At 35.5% G+C, this 20,111-nt stretch overlaps 1 protein-coding gene across 1 annotated transcript in view; it reads left to right on the forward strand.

The window, feature by feature from the left end:
• Positions 1–19,779, forward strand: part of LOC128990460 (chromosome transmission fidelity protein 18 homolog) — a 58,506-nt gene extending 38,727 nt beyond the window's left edge. The window contains exons 22-23 of the mRNA XM_054412830.1: positions 16,679–16,739; positions 18,689–19,779. Coding sequence (XP_054268805.1) covers positions 16,679–16,739; positions 18,689–18,789 — 162 coding nt within the window. The 3' untranslated portion in view covers positions 18,790–19,779. The remainder of the gene's footprint in view (positions 1–16,678; positions 16,740–18,688) is intronic.
• The last annotated feature ends 332 nt before the right edge of the window (positions 19,780–20,111 follow it).

A 20,111-nucleotide genomic window follows, 5' to 3' on the forward strand; every position in this document is an offset into this window, starting at 1 on the left:
GAACCAATTGCAGTTTTCCTGTATGTATTAACATTACACTTATCAAGAATAAATTAAATTTTTAAGTGGTAAATTGCAGGAAAGACGTGCTAATGAAGTATAATTGTTGGGCTTATCTTATTAATTGGTCGTTGGAAACTTGTAAAATCGCAGCCTTTAAATCTGTTTAGGCGCGTTTCCAATATCTAAATACGACTTGGTATACAGTAATACTTTTTTTAATAAACTAAACTGGTATTTATGCCGATCATTTCAATTTTGTGAGCACAGAAAACCATCGCAATAACAAATATCTGGTAAAAGTTGAAATCTACGAATTAGCGATTGCCAGTGTTTCGTAACGAACATAACAATTGCTAGAGTTACACTGAACGTAACGTTTGGTATAATTAGCAGTGTCGACATTGACGTAATGATTAATACAGTGGCTAGTGTCAACGTTGTAGTGACTGCAGGACCTGAGGACAGGAAGACATAAAGTAGGACGTGGCCGCGGCGTCATTCTGGACCATTTGTCCAGCTCTCGTCGTCGAGGCTTAAAAAATAAATAATGGACAGCAGAAGTTAGATTCTTTGGTTGACACTGTACGTTTTATTGGATATTACATTTCCTTTTTGAAAGCAAATTGCTTAACTGATTGAACATGTTTCTGGAACGTTGAACGAATCTCGAAAAAAAAATAATATCTCGAATCTCAAAACCTAAACTTAAAACTTTTTTAGTTACCTTGTCAAGGTTGCTAAAAACACAGATAATGATATAATTTTCATTATGCGATCAAAAGAGATTGACTCCTTTCCTTATCCAGACATAATAACATAAATTACTATGCGACTGGCAAACTTTAAACCCAAAACAACATAATTTTGTATAAGCAACTAACATTAAAATAAATAAAACTCCTGGCAGTTTTTTTATATGTGAATATTAGATTAATAGAACATTTGGTGGTCAATATTTCTTTGTGTTCAATAAATATCAATATGAAACTTAGGAATTAATTGTATGTTGTTCATGTAAAGATGCCTTTTGCAGTTCAGAATACAATTTACACCTGTTTCATTGGTCTTAATTGTGATCTGTTTGCTCCATTGCTACCAGCTTGTGTGTAAACAGTGTTATAAATAATAGTAATGAATGACACTAAAAAGCTCAGTAGCTTTTCAGCAGCTTCAAAAATGAAAGTGCTAAAATTTTCAATTTCGAAACTTTTGAATCTCAAAACTTGACGATCGAACCGAAACTTTTTCAAAGTTTTGATGGTTTTGTGATTTGGTTTTGACACATCACTAGTTGTAATAGTACAAAGTGTTACTAAAAAATTTGCATTGCGACTTGTACCGTTTCCAAGAGATTATATCTTTTTAGCTGTTAGTGCGTTAATAATAGCCCTAATTGATAACTTCTCCACATAAATTGTATTATTTGAGATTAAAATTATACAGAACTACTGTAAAGCCTTAACTCCAAATTTATCATGTACCTGTTTGAACAACCCAATAAAGCGTACATACATAAAGCATAGTTAGCTGTAGATGGATTGTTTCAAATTGGTTCTCGCTAGAAAGTTGTGTAGTAGTGCCAGCATATATACGACGCCGCGAACCTGTGCTAGTGGGAGGACCGATGCTACTAGATGTCGAAAGAGATTCACTTCTCTACCTCTGTCAGACCTGTGCTAGGACCCGTTCAGACCCATCTATTGGTGTTCTGCAACGGACAATTACATCTCAGTAGCGAACTTTGTTCTCCTTTTACTTTTCTAGCGAGAGAATAAATTGTTGATAATATTATTCGTCTATATACAGGGTGACTGGTCATCAGTGTTACAAATTTTTTTCGGTAAAAGTACAATGTAAATGGAGTTTAATGATGTATTTAAAACATTCCAACTCTCAAAATTGGTTTCGAAAAAAAAAAAATTATTTCACTTTTCATAAAATACTCTTGTGTTGAAACTTAAGGATACAGTTTCTCGCCCACTCCTACACATATCAAAGCAACTGATACCATGAACATGTTCTACATTAAATTTCCAGCAAGAAAAAACAATTGTTTTGAGGTTTAGGGAATAAAAGAACATTTTAAATTATGTCAAAGTAAAAAATTACTATGTTTTTTTAAACTTATAACACCTTTTGTCTATTGCATTTTTTTTACACCCTGTATACAAGAAAGTATAAAGTTACATAAAAAACTGCGCCATTTTATAAGCTTTCAAACAGTATGCTACACTAATACATTTAAGTTAAACTTGTGCTTTCTTTAGTAATTTTAGTGTTAAAAAACGTGGTATTCTTAAAATCGGTAAAATATAATGCAAAACGTTAAGTTTGGTTGAAGAGGTTATACTTCTTTAATTGTAATAACCAGCTTTATTTGATTTTCATTACATTTGATTCATCATTACATTTACATTGTTTAATTGATATAGCAAACACAAGCATATTCCTAATGTACTAAAAATGTGCATTGGCGCTTGAGAAAACCGTTATGCTTTCACTTTATTTTATGTTCAAATTGCCCTCCGTTTTCCCGTACACACTTGCTCTTTTTCTAATAGCGCGCACGGAGACATTGAATGTCGGTTCATTTCTCACTTTGTTTGCAGCTTCAATAATGCGATTACGCAAGTCATTTTCATCCCGAACAACGGTCTTGTACACTTCACTTTTAATGTACCCCCAAACATAAAAGTCTAAAGGGGTAAGATCTGGAGACCTGGGTGGCCAAGCAACAGTACCTACACGACCTATCCAAATCGGATAATTTTCTTTCAACCACTGTCGAACATCGTAGGTGAAATGAGGGGGTGCGCCGTCTTGCTGGAATATTAACTCTTCTCTTTGCTGTTGAGTGAATTGATCAAGAAGTTGAGGCAGGTTGTGCTGCAGGAAATCTAGATATTTTACTCCCGTCAAGTTTCTTTCAAAGAAATGCGGCCCTACCAACACATCACCAACAACTCCAGCCCACACATTTAAACTGAATCGATGCTGGAAAGAAGATTCCCTCATTGCTCTTGGATTCTCTGTTGCCCAGACATGCATATTGTGATAGTTGAAAACTCCCTCTTGATCGAATCGTGCCTCATCTGTCCACAGTATTTTTTTTTTAAGAAGTGGTACTCTTCGATGTCTCTGTTCAGGAGCCAGCGACAGAACACCATTCTAGCTACATAATCATTCGGTTCAAGAGACTGGACCTGAGTGAAATGATATGGATGATACGTATTATTTTTCCAAATTTGTGATACTTTCCAAAGAGAAAGACCAGTATCAGCTGCTAGCCGCCTTGTGCTTATTTCTGGATTATCTTCGACCCTTGCTAAAATATCTTCCTCTGCAAAAACATCAATATTAGGACCGACCTCTTTTTTATATTCTTAACAGATCCTGTTTCTAATAGGCGTTGGTGGAGTCGGGTAAATACTTGTGAACTTGGAACAACACGGTCAGGATAGCGAATGCCGTATTCCCTCTGGGCCGCCCGCGCTCTACCGTCACAAAATCCATAGATGTAATGCATATCAGCGTACTCCCGATTTGAAAAAGACATAGTTTTAATTTGGTTCACTACTTTGGACTGACTGAGCGAAGTGTTTTATCTGAGCTGTACTATTCGTCATTCGATCTGGATAATAATGGGGACAGAAAGAACAGGCCTAAACTTCTTTATCTTATCATATTGTAGAAGATAAGCTGGAATTAAAATATCTGATTCTGTATTAGGAAACAATCTTTTCGCAAAAAGGCTATTCTAGATATGTATGCAGTAGTCACTGTATTTTATAATAAAGAAATATAAAATTGTCAATTACACACAGTTAAGTTAGGAGCACTGTTTGAGGCAAACATAGTATTTTTATAATTACCGATTTTAAGCACACACGTTTTTAACACTCAAATTACTAAAGCCAGCACAAGTTGAACTTAAATGTTTTAGTGTAGCATACTGTTTGAAAGCTTATAAAATGGCGCAGTTTTTTATGTAACTTGATACTTTCTCGTATACAGGGTGTAAAACAGTGCAATAGACAAAAGATGTTATAAGTTTAAAAAAACATAGTAATTTTTTACTTTGACACAATTTAAAATGTTCTTTTATTCCCTAAACCTCAAAACAATTGTTTTTTTTCTTGTTGGAAATTTAATGTAGAACATGTTCATTATATCAGTTGCTTTGATATGTGTAGTAGTGGGCGAGAAATTGTATCTTTAAGTTTCAACACAAGAGTATTTTATGAAAAGTGAATTAATTTTTTTTTTCTAAGCCAATTTTGAGAGTTGGAATGTTTTATCATTAAACTCCATTTACATTGTACTTTTACCGAAAAAAATTTGTAACACTGATGACCAGCCACCCTGTATATATGTTATTTAAACGATTAAGGTTATCTAATTTCTTAACTGACATTTACATGTTAATTGTTAACAATGATGGACTTTAAGTAGGGGTTAATAAAAACCCATACTTGCTTTATTTATATATCGATTTTTATGAATCCAAACCAATTCCTAATGGATCAAAAATTGTTTTACAATACCAAGAACATCTTACAGATATTGATATTTTCAAGAACATTTTTTATTAGATTTCACAACAGTATATCGATTACTGTATGTCTAAAATAAAACATTACCCGCAATATACAACGTTTTCCATAGTTAAGGTATTTTATCAGTACAGTACTGTCCCCTGTCGTAGTAAAATATCTTCTTCCATTAAAACTTTTGTAACTTGGTCTTGATTTTTCGTAGCTTTTTACCCTTTTTAGCTCATTGATTATGCTGAAGGCTCGTACAAAATTCTGAAAAGATTGTACAGAATGAAAATATCAAAAATATTTGTTTGCAAAGCTAAATAAGAAAATATTTTGCTGTTTGAATAACGGTGAACCTTTGCACAATTTTACTTTAGTATTTAATTTTTCACTTGAATTTATTTTCTTAAAAATTAGGAAAAAGTTTTGTAACATCTTGTAAAGTAACTTTCACCAACAGGAGTTAAAAAAAAATGCTATCAAAAATAATTGCTGTCCATAGTGGTACTGTATTGTATATCGTTATATTTTTCCATAGCATTTTCCTCCTGGAACCAATTGCCCAGACAGCCTTGTTAGATTTATGAAGAAAAGATGACGGCGTGATGTAATAGTGGGGGTTGGCTTAAAAGCTTCATTACAATATGAACAGAAAGGAGCAAGATAGTTTATAGGGACTTGCGTTGTGGATTAATTACTAGTCTGGTCGTAAAATGGGGTTGTGGCGGCCATCTTGTTTTGCATGTGGTTTTCTCCTTCCATTCCGCATTGACTACGGCTACGGGCCTAGGTTTCGAGATGTTTTAGTTCAGTAAGGTGTAACGAGAAATTATTCAGCCACAATAACTTATGTAACTATAACTAATAAAACACGATAATTATAACATGCCACAGGGATGATCTACCAATACTAAAAACTACTTAATCCAATTGTTCCCTAGATTTCCTGTGTAGTTATGCCCATGCTATTCAAGAACAGAACGCAGAAGATACGAATGTGATTTTAAACAACTGTAAAAACATGTACATCAACCTACCATTTACTGTACAAATCAATAACACGCTATTCATTGATAAAAATCATTGTAGTCTGTGTGGTGGAATGAAAGTAATAGAGCAAAAAACATCGCCGATTTTCTTCTTGTTTTCATAGGGATCTTTCAACATTAATTTTTTACACCACCACGAAACTTTGAGGCATTGTGACGTAGGCCTGAGTAATATTAAAATGGGGTCAAATCTGGGGACGTAGAGTATTTCTACGCTAAATTCCAGCTAATTTGGCTTAATAGTTTTTGTGTGTTGGTTAGAGAAGATTTGGCGTTATATTTATGCAGAACGGTGATTTTTATGTCAAACATGCTGTAACAAACAAAGTCGTTTCTTTCTATATTTTCGTTTTTCTTGGTGAGTATCTTGGCTAATTGTCGAATGAACCAATGTTTCCTGATAAACTGGTCAACATTGCCTGCAACTTTTGAAACTATTCCACATTTTTAAGCCTATGAACGATTATTTATCCAACCTCGAGACGTAAGACGACCTAGACGTTGGTCGCCGACGGACGTTATTCTGCCCCATTTACACAATATGGCGTCGTTTAGCGCCGGACCTTACAAGTTTGTCCGACTTAAGTGCGATTCTGTGTATTTGTTTGCTTGTATTACACACGGGGATGTCTTACAAAATAAACACATTTAGGGGACGGTCTTATTTGGCGTTCGTTGAGAAATGTGGAGAAGTTAATGTCTAGTTTCAGATTATCAATTGTTGAATTAAATACATGGTCCAATTCGTGTAAATTTTAGATGGAATTGTGCATTTGAGAGGCTGTTTTTGCTCAGATCAAGCTAACCACTTGAAAGCAAAACTATTTATGTCAGGTAATGTTGAAAAGTAGCTACTAGCTGGGGTTTTTCAGGTGTATATATTTAAAAATATATATTATAACATAACAGTATTTGAAAGCTTCTTAATGTTCTAGTTTACAATTTTGTAAAATAAATCGACTCTTTGGATAAGGTATACCATGTTCTATAAAAATACAATCGGCCAAGGATCTTATGTGGCTTTTAAAGTAAAAAGTAAGTATACATAATGTAATAACAATGCATTATAGAAATAAAAGTAAAAAAAAAATTATTAAAACTAAATATAATTATACTTTTTACAAAAAAGGTAAAAAAAATATATTAAAATCATTGCTATTGAGAAGGCTGATCAAATAATTGACCATTCAGAAAAGGTGTTTACATGTTTTGAAAAATGTTATGTTCGCTCGCTATTTCATGAGCTATGGCATAACAAGATTTACAAAAAAAAATTAAAACTTTACGAAATGTTAAATCTTGGATATTCTTTACTTAACACCATGCACCTACTGGTCGATACGAATTCACGATTAGAATACTAATGCTACGTGAACATAGAACCCCAAACCCCAACAGAAATATATCATCACCCCCCTTATAGATTATAACAGAAACACAGTGAAATCACGTAAAAATAAATTGGCCGAGAAACAACGTAAAATAGAAGATTGTTGGCGATTAACTGAGATCTACTTAGACGGTTTCCTCCTCAGACCTCACGCTAATGCTTCAACGGACCGTGTTCAGTCGTTTACCAACGGTAATGGCCGCCATTAGGCCTTCATTTCACCTTCTACCCAACTTACGATTTCCTTTTTAACCCAAAGTACATCAGGAAGCTTGTATGTTTCATTGTTGTCATCGTTTGTTTCGAGTTACGTTTGCGTGTCAGGAGTTTTTAAAAGGGGTTGTTCGGGGTTGAAAATATATGTTTGAAAGTATTCGGTTTATGGTTAAGAGAATTTATCAATTTTTATTGTGTAAAATTAGGTTGGATGAGTGATTTTGCCTCTATTTTTATTGTTTTATTTAATGAAACAATATAGATAGTTGCTTAGGTGGGCAAAGTGTTCGCACAATTATGTAAAAGTCACAAGATCGAATCCGAGACGAGCCAGTAGCTTTGGCTCGAATCTTTGCCCAGATGTCCTTAAACCTTGACTACGTACGAAACAGGTGATCAGAAGCAAAGTGGCAAAAGGCATCCAACGCCGTTCAATTCTCATACAGCGTTCCCATTTTATTTTGTAATTGTAATTTAACACTAATTAAAAGCTCACCGCTGTTTTAGAAGTGCGCTCTTTCAAATACATCCAACCACCAAAAAATCTATACATATATTTAATAAAACTTTTGCACCAAAATAAATTATCACCCGATTAGAAGAAAAATATTAACTAACAAATTTTCAGTCTCAATTAAAATAGCCAACTAGCTTAAAACAATCAGACAAACACGTAGACAAGACTTTGAGTCGAAAATACATCCAATTAAAAAATCCCCCGTCAAAACCCAATTTTCACCCAACCAATTACCGTCCCCAAAACAGCGGGTGGTTCAACTAACAAATCTCTACGTACTGCACAGATGTTGGCTCGGGGCCTGGCTGTGGCCACAGAATGTCAAAAGTCTGCCCAATTGGCAACTGTATCACTCCCCCCACATTATCATATTTATGAGTGTCACCCCAGGCTATTAGGCTCTTTGTTTGTCGGTTCTGTACACCTTGTTTATTGCCCCCCCCTCGATACTCCAGTCTCTTTTATCCTAGCATCATTTACTCGGCGAGCGCTTCTTGAGTGAATCAACTGCTTGTCATCATTCATCCAGGGGGGAGAGGGATATTTTATGCTGAACGATATTTCATATTGTTGTTTCCGGGAAACTGGATGATTTGGAAAGGGGTGATTTGATGATTATAGCTTGCTATTTGGAATCAATTAAATAAATTGTTGTTTTACAAAATAAGATTAGTTTGGGTTTGGGTGTATTTTAGTTTAAAATGGAGTAAGATGCCTTGTGTAGCTTTGTTACGGACTACCAGCTGTTTCTTGACTTTCTTTTCCACCCGCCGCTGTTTACCGCGTAACATGGTCCTACAAATAAGAACCTCCTGGCATTATTGAAATGTTCATCGAGTTGAAATAAACTGTAAAATATTCACAAAGATCCGAACTATGCACTGGCTGAACTGAAACTTAGTGATTGTTTCTTTAAGTATATCAAAATCATTTTGAACGTCTGTAAATTAGTCTTTTACACATGCGATTTTAACTTCTTAATTATAGTTAAAAATTATTTTTGCTCCACCCACTGCAAGCTCTGATATGAAGCACAAGAAGCACACAATCATTGGAAACAAATTAGTTTCAGAGTGTTGAGAGCTTGTACCTAAAGGCAAAGTGGAGCGAGCTGGTCTAGTGGATAGAGCGCGGGACTTCAGCCCCAGAGGTCCCGGGTTCAAATCCCGCCAAATCTCCAATGGATTTTATTTAAGTGATAATTCAACAACCCCTATGTCTAGTCTGAAGAAATGTGAAAACAATCCCTGGTTCGTGCCTATCGTCTTACTACAAAAAACCGTATAGGCATGTTTATGAACATTAGCATGTTTAGCCACCATCTTGAACTGATCGGGAAGAACCTCCATAAAAGCCCAATTATAAAGGACAGCTGGGTTCTTTTGAGTCGGCGACCATTCGATTCGAAAATAATAATGTTACCCATACAATAAGAACTTATAGCTTAAGGGGATTCTTACACCTTTTTTAACATTGTACAAAACAAATACAGTAAAGAAAAAGGTTTTTTGTGGAAACCAGTAAAATGCTCTTTAAAAAGCATATACAAATCCTAAGTTATGAGTATATCGGGTGGTTCTAAACATTTCTAACTCAATGACTTTAAGCTCCGAACATCGATTCCATGCATTTGACTTTTACCTCACCGAGCATGTACAATGTTCAGTCAGAATATACACGCTGAATCACTCAGTCTATTACAATATTGCATTTTTACTGTCACTGAAATGTTTCAAAACACAAACGAATAACATGTAAGCAGCGGAAAAGTAATCCACGTTTAAAAGCGGGAGTGTGAACCATTTAAAGATTAAAGGCAGCGCCCAATGACGTTTGGTCTTGTAGCCAAGTAAAATGTTTATCCTCAATAATGGAAATGCTGATATATGAATTACGCGCGGGCACGCTTCGAATATCGCTTTACATTATAAAGGGAATTCACAAAGGATCGTGACAGACGGACGACGCGACTCGGAACAACAGCATTATATTTGTGCGGATTAAATATGCATCCAGGCTAAATGTAGAAAACCGAGTTAATGCAGAGACGGAAAAATTGAAAAGTGGAATAACAACGGAATGTAAAGTGATGATGTTTCGGAGGGCGTGCACTGCACTGCAGACCCATCAGATAATTGTACTTGAGCTGAGTGTTGAAAGTTTAACTAGTCCTTGTGGACTAATCCGTGTCACCAGCTCGCCTTAATGGTGAATGTCCGACTGGGATTAAGGGGTAATGTGGATGTATGCGTTTTACACTTACGATACGGTGGTTTTGTAAAAAGCTATCTTTGTAAGTAAGTTGTGTAAGTGTTTTGCGTGATTGTATGAGTTTCTTTAAAGTGAATTTTTAAAAGTAATAATTTAACTATAACTTAACTATAGAATTCATCTTACCTATGTCGTACACTTAGCATCAATGCGTTTTTGCTTGATTTTTTTTCGTTTAAGAACGAATGATATCCGACAGTAGGTGGACGAATACTAAAGTAATTTTTTGGTTAAAATATTATCAGAATAGAATACTTTTTAATATTTTGTAATATCTAACATTACTGGACGAATATTTTTTTAGCCAAACAAGTTTCTCAATCACATGCTTGGAATTATGATAAGGTACATTTTAAACTATTTGTACGGTCTGTTGTTTATTTTGCCCCTACCCCTGTTCTACTGTAGACCAACTTTATTTTGGTTTATAGTTAAAAAAAGTATTCCTTAAAATTAACCAAGCTTTAAGAGTTACATAAAATGTAAACAAATGTTATAATCTGTCTTGTAAACAAATTAAATAAAATTATAGCAAAATAAATGTTGGTTTTAGAAAGAATTGTTGCCATTTTACCTTCAAAATTCCAATATTTCTCGCATGTAACTAAGTAGTATTTTACTGCAGCAGTTAATAAATTAAGCGGGATTAATTTTTATTATGATACGGTGGATAAATTTACCTTTAAGAGGGTTATACCCGGTCAATTCAAGATGGCGGCTAAACATGCCTCTACGGTACAAGCTCTCAACACTCTAAAACTAATTTGTTCCCAATGATTGTGTGTTTTTTTTCTCTCTTAATATATGAGATCTTGCAATGTATGGGGATAAATTAATGTTTTAACTATTATTTAGAAACTAAAATGACATGTGAAAAAGACTACTGTAATTTACGGATTTCCAAAATGATTTTGTAAATGTACTACAGTACAATTACGAAGTTTCAGCTCATCCAGGGCATAGTTCGGCTCTTTGTGAATATTTTACAGTTTATTTCAACTCGATAAACACTTAATAATGCCACGAGGTTCTTTTTTAGGACCATGTTTACGTGGTAAACAGCCGGCGCGTGGAACCTTCTTAATGTCTTGCTGCAAACGTCGATAACATCCAACCTTGCAAATAAGTCTTATTTGATGTTCTTTATGATATTATGAACAATTTTAATTTGCCAGTGTTCTCTATGAGACAAATCGAGGATACTGCATTCATAATCTTAATTTATTTTACAAAAAACAAATACTAAATCAAAATCAGCAAAGTACAACTCATTAATGACTTTCATGAACCCCCCAGATTAAAATAACAACGGACCTATACACCCTGACTTGGCGTCTGTACAATCCAGGCCATTACCGAGAGTCCGGAAGAATGAGACGACCTAATGGGGCCTTCGTGGATGGCCATTAATTGTAATCGAATCCCTGGGCAATGGCACGTCACCGCCCTTCTGTTTAGGGTGTTTCCTCCGCACGTGCTCGACCCATTGACTGTCAATATGCCGGGACCTCCCGCGTGGGCCGCGGGTGGCGTATTGTGAGACGAGGGTGGACCATGGGACCGCGACAAGAGGGAAGTGATTGTTTTAGTGTCACCCTTTGTCTTTGGTTCGCTTTGTCGGGAGCGTGGGTGATCTGATGAAGGGTGTGTTTAATTTTGTTGTCGGGTCGGAGTTTAGTTTAGTTTTAGGATTGTTGGAAGTCGTGATATATGCGCAGCTTTCGATGTGGTGTGCAAAATACACCTTTTTTGTAAAGGAAAGCCATTGATTTTTTTTAAGTAGACATACCATCTGCATGAACCAGCTGTAATTCTGTACTAAAAATACAAAGTTAAATGAACCACTCAATCATTGCCCTTTCTATTAAAAGGATTGTCCTTCGGATTCAAGTGCTATGTGCCGCTATGTGGGGCGTGAATATAGTAACCGTTGCAAAGAAGGCCATTGCCTTTTAGATCCTGAAGTAAAAATCCCGCCTAGATAGACCAGTTGTAGCTATTTCTTTTAGGAACTTAGTTGAATGAGAGTTTCTAATAAGTAGTGTGCTATACAGTATACAATTCGATCCCCCCGTTAGTTATTGTTACTTTGAGAGTTTATGTGAAAAAGATTCTGTAGTTTACAATAAGTTTGGTTCGGTTTAAAATATGAATACACCGACACAAATCATTAGCTTACATAGGCGTACTGTATCGGTGGCTCAATTAAACAACACTAAGTTTTATTCTAAAAATAGTTAGATCTTAAAAATAGGAATGGATTATAATATATTTCTATCAATAATCGAAGAAAATAATAACCATCGTCCACTGACTGTCGCGATGCCACTATTTGTTTCGAACGCCTTTTCCTGTTAGTAGAAGAGTTTTGTTTTCTATAAAATAAAGTTTTGTTACAAATGAAATAAAGCCATAAATTTACTTTAAACCTATTAAATAATAATGAAATCTTTGTCACAAACTTATTTTTGAAATATGCATAAACAGCCTTCTTACTTCGATTAATTTTTTGATTATATTTTCCTTTATACGTTGTTTCAATGTCTTGTTCATAATATTAAATTATAGTAGTGTTTACGTCTACCTATAGACAAAAGGTCTATTGTCTGTGGTCTACATAGTCTAGTGTCTACGTTTATAAAAAAAATTGCAATCAAAGTCTTGGATGTCATTTCAAGTTTTGTTACATAATAAACAGTTTGCCCAACATCAATGTGTTTTCCGATTTCTACAATTTATTTTTGACAATTTATTTCTGCACACGCTCTCCTGATTCTTTCTCTGAGTTCTTCTATTGTGTTCACTTTACTGGCATAGATCTTTAACGAAGCCCCACACAAAAAAGTTATACCTAGAGCTCATATTAATTGGACTCCTTTCCAATTAATATGAGCTTAAATGCGAATCCAATCAGCTGATAAAACTGCTACTAATTGAAACGTGTTTAGCCACTCTTTGCGTGGCGTTTTTAGAAAACCTTTAGGTATTACATGGAAAGAGAAACACCCTGTACTTTGATAATATTTGTTAAAAGGCCTTGATTTGTGATTTATTTAACCAAAATGGTGTTGTCCTCTGTGCTGCAATCAGTAATCCTCTTAAAACCTGCTCTTGATAATTTAAATTGTAATTCTTTCTCGTTTTTACATTTTGCCAGATGCAATTTGAATTGGGCTATTGGAATTCGATCTGCAGGTTGCTACGAATGTAATATTACACTTTTTTCAGCGAAATGATTTAAACTATAATTCTTTTTAACTTTTATCTTTTTTTATTAAATTTCAACGAGTCAACAGGAATTTGCTTGATCTGGTGGTTGCTGCGATGTAGTGCTGGTATATCTCTCGTCCGAGCGGAAGGCAAAGTGATTTGACCAGACGAACCACATTCTCCGTTTGACAAGGGTCCTAATCTTCGTCAAAGGCTGAGCTCGTATGCAATATGCCCATATGCAATATCTGTATGCAATATAGAACAATGTTCGTCGCAATCCCGTACTCCTCGGAGACTTGAGACCAAAACTGCTACTGTAGGCCTGCAACCAATCTCCTATCTATCGGACATTATACAAACATCAATTACCTAGTCAAGTGTTCCATCCCCTCCTTCCAATACCTTCCTTGTGTTTGGTCTACGTCATTTATGTATAGTGGTTTTGCAATATTTGAGATAAAGTGTTTTTAAAGGAATCGTTAAAAAAGGAAGCTAAATAAGTATCAATTTACAAAAGACCCGCTTAAAAAAGTCTTCGAAAGTTTTGCTATGATGGTTTTACTAGGATATCTTTCATGATGTTACCTGTTTAATAAATAGTTATCGATGAATCAAAATGTTTTCTAAAACCATCCTGATGACTTGTGTTTCGTTTGAGACTTACTTTCAGACATTTTAAGTGTCCTGTCCACACTAACTAAAAATACCTGAGTGAGACGCATACTGAATGTTGACTATAAATTTACCAAATTCAAATGAAAACGCGACATAATATAATTTGAGTTCTTGGTTGACACAGTTCCTTTTCTCTACTTAAGCATATTTTGTTGAGCATTATTGCATACATAGCATATACAAATTTCAATTTTTCCACGTCATGGGTTCGTTTAACTCCATAACGCAAGTAAGCTCATAGGAGGGAGTAAAATATTTGAAAATTTCTGCAGTAAAATTGCATGATCCAAGAACACATATTTTAAGTTTCGATTTTAAACGTGACAAAAACATTCTCACGTTGAAAAATTAAGTTTCCTATTGTAAAAACGTCCAATTTAGTTTTCCCTCTAAAATGAAAATTTAGCCTATGGCCTTGTGTAATAAGCTCTGTACAATTTGTTATACATATAAATCGAAACGTCTACATTTCTCTCTCAGTAATTTGTCTGGTGAACAACAATTATTAACATTAAGCTCGTGTGGTATTTGTACATTTACCCGCCGCAGACACAAGATACAATGTTGTATGGGGCGGGCCCGGGCCACAAATCCTACACCGGACGCTATCCTCGCTTAGACACAACTTAACGACGTAAAGAACAAACTTTCTGTTCTTCGCCGTAAATGGAATCGCGCCGGCGGCGGCGGAAAAGCCGGGTATTTATTTGGGAGGCGCCAACGAGTGGCTTTATCAATTGATCGTCAACCCGCCCTCCCACTTGGCCTTTTTGTACCCTACCCTTGTATGATGTTATTTGGTGGTGTAATTTGTTTTGTTGAGATTTAATGCGTTGTAAAAATAGGAATTGTATTGGTGATCTCAGTCGTGTTGTTGAGATTTGTAACTTCATTTCATTTTCAGTCAATTTTGTTGAAATAAAAGGTTTTACATACACACATATAAAACATAAAGAGATATTGAGTTGGAGAACTATCTGTGTACTAGACATATATCCACCGTGACATACCACCGATGCTACGCTGCACATTGGGGTATACGTAATTCTCTTACGAATTGATGCATACAGATTTCTTTTCAAATACGTTTACTTAATTGGGTAAAATTGAAATTTATCACTTCTATATGTTGGATATTTTTTCAACGTACCTGATATCCGGTTTGACAGTTTACAACTCTTACAAGAATCGCATTAAATATCCTTTTCCTCTGTGTTCCTGCTATGTTCAAGCATTGACTATTATACAATAGTCAAAAGTCACCAACGGACACCTACTAGCTCTCTAGTAATATTTTAACTCAACTTTGTCGTCTTGTCAGCTTCTTTGGATATAAATCCTATAAAACTCTTTCCTCTCTGGAAGTTTACGTGGAATCAGTAAATTTTCGTGTTTTGTATATCAACAAAATCTATTTAAACTTCTTCCTTTTCCCATAACAGCAATATCTGAAACGATTTCTTGGCCAGGAAACGGGGACACATGGTCTTTCACTTATTTTTCAGTTCGAACCAAATGCAAACTATAGGTGTTCTACCTAAATGGAAAGTATGGTAGAGGATTCGGCCCCTCAGTGACTGATCCAATTAATCGCTTAAAGAGATGGGCAACAACCAACGAATTATACGTTTCTTTACATCAACACCGTTCTCGAGAAGGCGCAACAAAACGTCATCTCCACCGATTATCGCCAATCAAACTACTCCGCTATATCCAAGCACAATTCTAGGCGGTCAACACACGAGAAGACTGTTTCCCGACCAATGTGGGACCGTGCACACGGTGCAACTGCGATGCGACCAGTCGAGGACCAGTCGGCGATTGGAAGGTGATTTCAGTCGCCTGGTTTAAACAACTTTTCAAGCATTTTTGTGGATTTTAGACGTTTGCAGAGCATTCTAGTTTTAGAGCGATCAGAAGTTGAATGTGCAGTTGGTTCAGAAGGTTGAACACCACCCTGTGTTGTATGTTTTTGTAATGGAGCAGCAGCTACAAAGAGTCTACATTGAATATCTGTTTCAATATAAGGATGTGCCCAATACCTTCTACGTCCTCTGCGATTTCAATTGTCTATACAACACCAGAGCTGCTTCATCACTACTGTAACTCATTTTAAACACAATACACAGTATCGTAATAACAAAATTAGAACTCTCAACTACAATTATTTCAGTCACAAAACAGTTGGTTCAACTATGTCGGTTAGTCTTGCCGTGGGTCGAGCGCCGCAGCTAACTAAAAGTTTCCAGTACCATCCTCCAGTACTCTACAAATCACTCCTCCCAGTCCCACACTCCCATGGACCGCAGTAGTTGTCGCCAGCCAGGGTCATTGTCTCTAGTAACCCAATTTAGTCCTGTAATTGGCAGTAATGAGACTCGCGTATCCTGATTGAGTAGCCCGTATGTCGTACGTCCCGCATCTGATGGTTTCGTCCACACAGAAATGATTGTCACCAGTCACAATTACTGACTCTCGACCCTAGTTGATCGAATGAGTTGTACATTTCTCCCTGCGTTGTCTTGATTTGCTAGTTAAGCTGTGTCAAACAAAAGCTATGTGTGTTGGTAATGTCCTACAATTATCTTAATTCAGCTGTACAATCATCGGCAGTGGTGTTTAAAGAATGAGTCTTGTTAGCAGTGTAGACATTGTCGATTCATTATAATGAGTTTAATTGATCGCAAGATCAATTTAAATCCAAGACCACAATGAGCATTGAATAATCGATGGGTCGTATGGTTCCCGAAAATTTTTTGCCGCTGTTAACATGAAAGTTTTCAAACCTTTATTTGTTTTTCAGCAAACCAAGGACTTCTTCGGACGTGTGGTGGAAAACTCGCTTGTGCCCAACCAACGGAAAGGTACGTTAGTCAATGTAAAGATGTAAAAAATATATATTATTTTCAAAACTTAAAAAAATAACTTTACATCAGAATTTTGTGTTTTCTACTACAAACCCCTTATGCCAGTCAGTTGTCATTTTGGTAATTTATTTTTTTAATATGTATGTATTACAAAATTAACAAATATTTTTTTAAGTAATCTAATAACAAACGTATGAACCTTTTACCTTTATTTTTCGTTCTTGTCCATGTGCAGGTGTTGACGGACTGTTCAGATTTTTAGAATTATAAATCCAATATACGCCTGACAGTTAACAAGTAAAATCATAGAATAACAACCTCTTTAGACTACTTAGCCAGCGCAACCAAATATTTTATTTAACTAAAAAGAGATTTCTTGTCAAAAATATTTAAAAGAATAATCGTTTGAAAACCAGGAGAATCTACATGTGTAATGCGTAAAGATTGTTGGAGCAAACGTGCGTTAGATCGTTTTACAAAACTAACTGTGTTGCCAATATTTGCGCCGTTTACCCGATTCCGCTGGGACTCTGTTATCATCATCAACTCGCTGAACGTTGACGAGCCATCAATTGTGGTAATTGCCGTCTTGTTTGACTTGTAGACGATGTTTGAGGAGCAAACTCGGCAAATTGTTCAATTGCGGCGCGATTGCCGCTATTTCCCGCGCGATCGCTCCCGCGCTATTGGTCGGCCACAACAATGGCGGCGTGTTTGTTTTTCCTAATGAGATCTGCCGCAGGGGTGGGGGGACATAATTGCGCTCCCGCAACCCCGGACAATCGAGTCACTAGAAGTATTACAAAGTTTAATCCGTCCCTCGGTTTTGATTAGTTCGCTAAGTATTTAAAGAGGCTTGTCGAAGGGGTATGATCCGGCGCTCATCTGTTTGTTTTACCCCCCCCCCTGTACAAACCACCCCGCTCTCCCCGCTCCCACTTTACCGCTTTGTTTTTAAGCACGTCATTTCCCCGGTTTTGTTCGCCGTAATTAAGGTTTCAAGGGCAATCGTATCAACTATCTTGTAATCCTTTAAAATTTTACTCCGCCTAAAGTGGGTTTCTTTCTTTATCCACCCTCTGTGACGGTTTTTCAACTTTCGTTATTATTTTTGTCGCGAAAGTAATTTTCTTGGATGAAACTTGTGTTATGGAGATGAAACACTGTAAAGCGATGAAAAGGTTTTGTCCTACCTGAGTAGTCTTCGTGGCTTGATGTTCTTGGTGCAAGCTGTCGCAAATGAGTGAAGGTGATTCTAATTATTTCATGATAAATCTATAAAACTATTTCAAAATGATTAGATCCTGTTATTTTATTTCTTTGTGGCGAAATTTTATTGATAACCAATAATTACCAAAAATGTATTCTCGACTTAAATCAATTTGATTTCAAATCAACAAGCATCAATATTTGTATGCCAGGAACTTAATTAGCTTTTGTGGGTCGCCGGAAGACTGTCCCCCGGAAAACTACCCCCCCAAGCAGGTCCCTACGTCATATTGACGTCAGAAACCGGGGGGGGGGGGCAGTTTTAACAGTTCTAATCTAACCTAACCTAACCAACCAAACTTGCTGTAACATTTCTAAAATCGGTTTTATATTCACCACATGCCTTTTCTATTATCCAACGGAATTACTCGAATTAAAATTAAAATTACATAGCATGATTTGTCTAGGGGGGGTAGTATTCCAGTCGCGGACACGGCTTCCATATTGGTTAGTTAGCAGATTTTGTGTCGTCACGTTTCACCTGGGGGGTAGTTTTCCGGGGGATAGTATTCCGCATCCCCGCTTTTGTAACCCAAATAAAAAATATCATCAGAATATAATTGACATCAGGGACGAATTTGTATTCCTTCAATTTAGATAGTAAGATCTACGAAACTCCATTTGAATCGAGTACATTTCATTTTAAAATGTTAAATTGTGAATGTTTTTCATTGCAGCTAGAACAGACGAGATTGTGAAGAGTGATATTTGGTACCATTTCAAGGAAGGCTTCAACAACGCTGTCAGAAGAAATGTTACCATGGCTGATCTGTACTGACTAACAGCAACTTCTATAGTCAATGGATCAACGATGATCAAAGATCGCATTTTATCATTGCAATGTAGAAGACCTTCTAGACGTCGGTCAGAAGACCTTCTACAAGTCAGGCAACGCCTTCAACATACTTTATTGCCAACGATTTGCCTTTGGCTAACCAGGAAATAGGTGGACCTCATTATAGAATATTTTCGTTAGTCACTCTTTACTTTGTTGATTTGAGCCAGATTCTTTTGGGATGGACACACGAGTTTTTACAGCACTAACGTGGAAAAACTGTTTCGCCTGGTATTTTTGTTTAACAGTGATACTCTGGCCTCTTTTCTATTTAACTGCAAGTGCCTTCAGAAATGTTATAAACAGCTTTTGTATTGTGTTTTAGCACTAGTGTGTTTCAAACTGCTTTCAATGGCAAAAAATAACACAAACAAAACTCATTATTTATTAGTTTTATTTTTTATTAATAATTGTCTTGTGAGTGCAGAAATGAGTATTTTTTATCCTTAATCTTATATTTCAAACAGTTGTCTATAAAATAAAAAAAAAATCAGTGAATAATAAGGTTTTATATTTAATGTTATATTTATGAATTTACTATTTATTACTTTAATGTACGTGTTATTAAATTGTGATCTAAGCTATGTAATGTTAAGCAGTTCTTTCAATTGTATGTATAGTGTGAAGCCGAAATGTACAGTGTTTTCTATCTTAAGAAACATCACTTACAAAATGTTCTTACCCACAAATACGAGTTTGCTCAAGCTTAAATTTAACTGTAATAGTGTATGTTTACAGCATAATCCTCAATTCATGCACAATTAGTGGACAGAAACTGTGAAGGAAAAACAAAATCAGATTTTGTATTTTATAATTAAAGTAGTTTTATTCTGCCATTCTTTGTTTAATTTAAACTATTTGGTATCTTAAAATTATTTTGTACTGTGTATGTGTAGATAGATTTATTAAAAAAAAACAATTGCAGATTCTCTAAATTTAATAAAAAAAGTCTTACAGAACGTTGCATTCATTTTGTTTTCCATATAATATATTTTTTTTAATTCACAGCTAAAACTGAGTTGAGCGATTTCGGCTCTAGTGCCTCTGCAGTTGTGAAGAGTAATCACTCATTTTGTGTGGAATATAAAAATATCCACAGCTAAACAATGACACTATTGTTCATTATGGATTCGAACCCAAACATAATATATTTAAATATTATTTCGCTTAATCATGATTAAGAATTAAACATACTCTTCTAAATTTATCACCTTTATAGATTACCTGACAATGAAGTAGTTAACTAGATGTTCCTAAATGTTTAT

Source organism: Macrosteles quadrilineatus, unplaced genomic scaffold, assembly GCF_028750875.1.
Source record: "Macrosteles quadrilineatus isolate MER2022 unplaced genomic scaffold, UCM_ALF_1.0 Scaffold_3__2_contigs__length_128488019, whole genome shotgun sequence".
Taxonomy (NCBI): Eukaryota; Metazoa; Arthropoda; class Insecta; order Hemiptera; family Cicadellidae; genus Macrosteles; species Macrosteles quadrilineatus.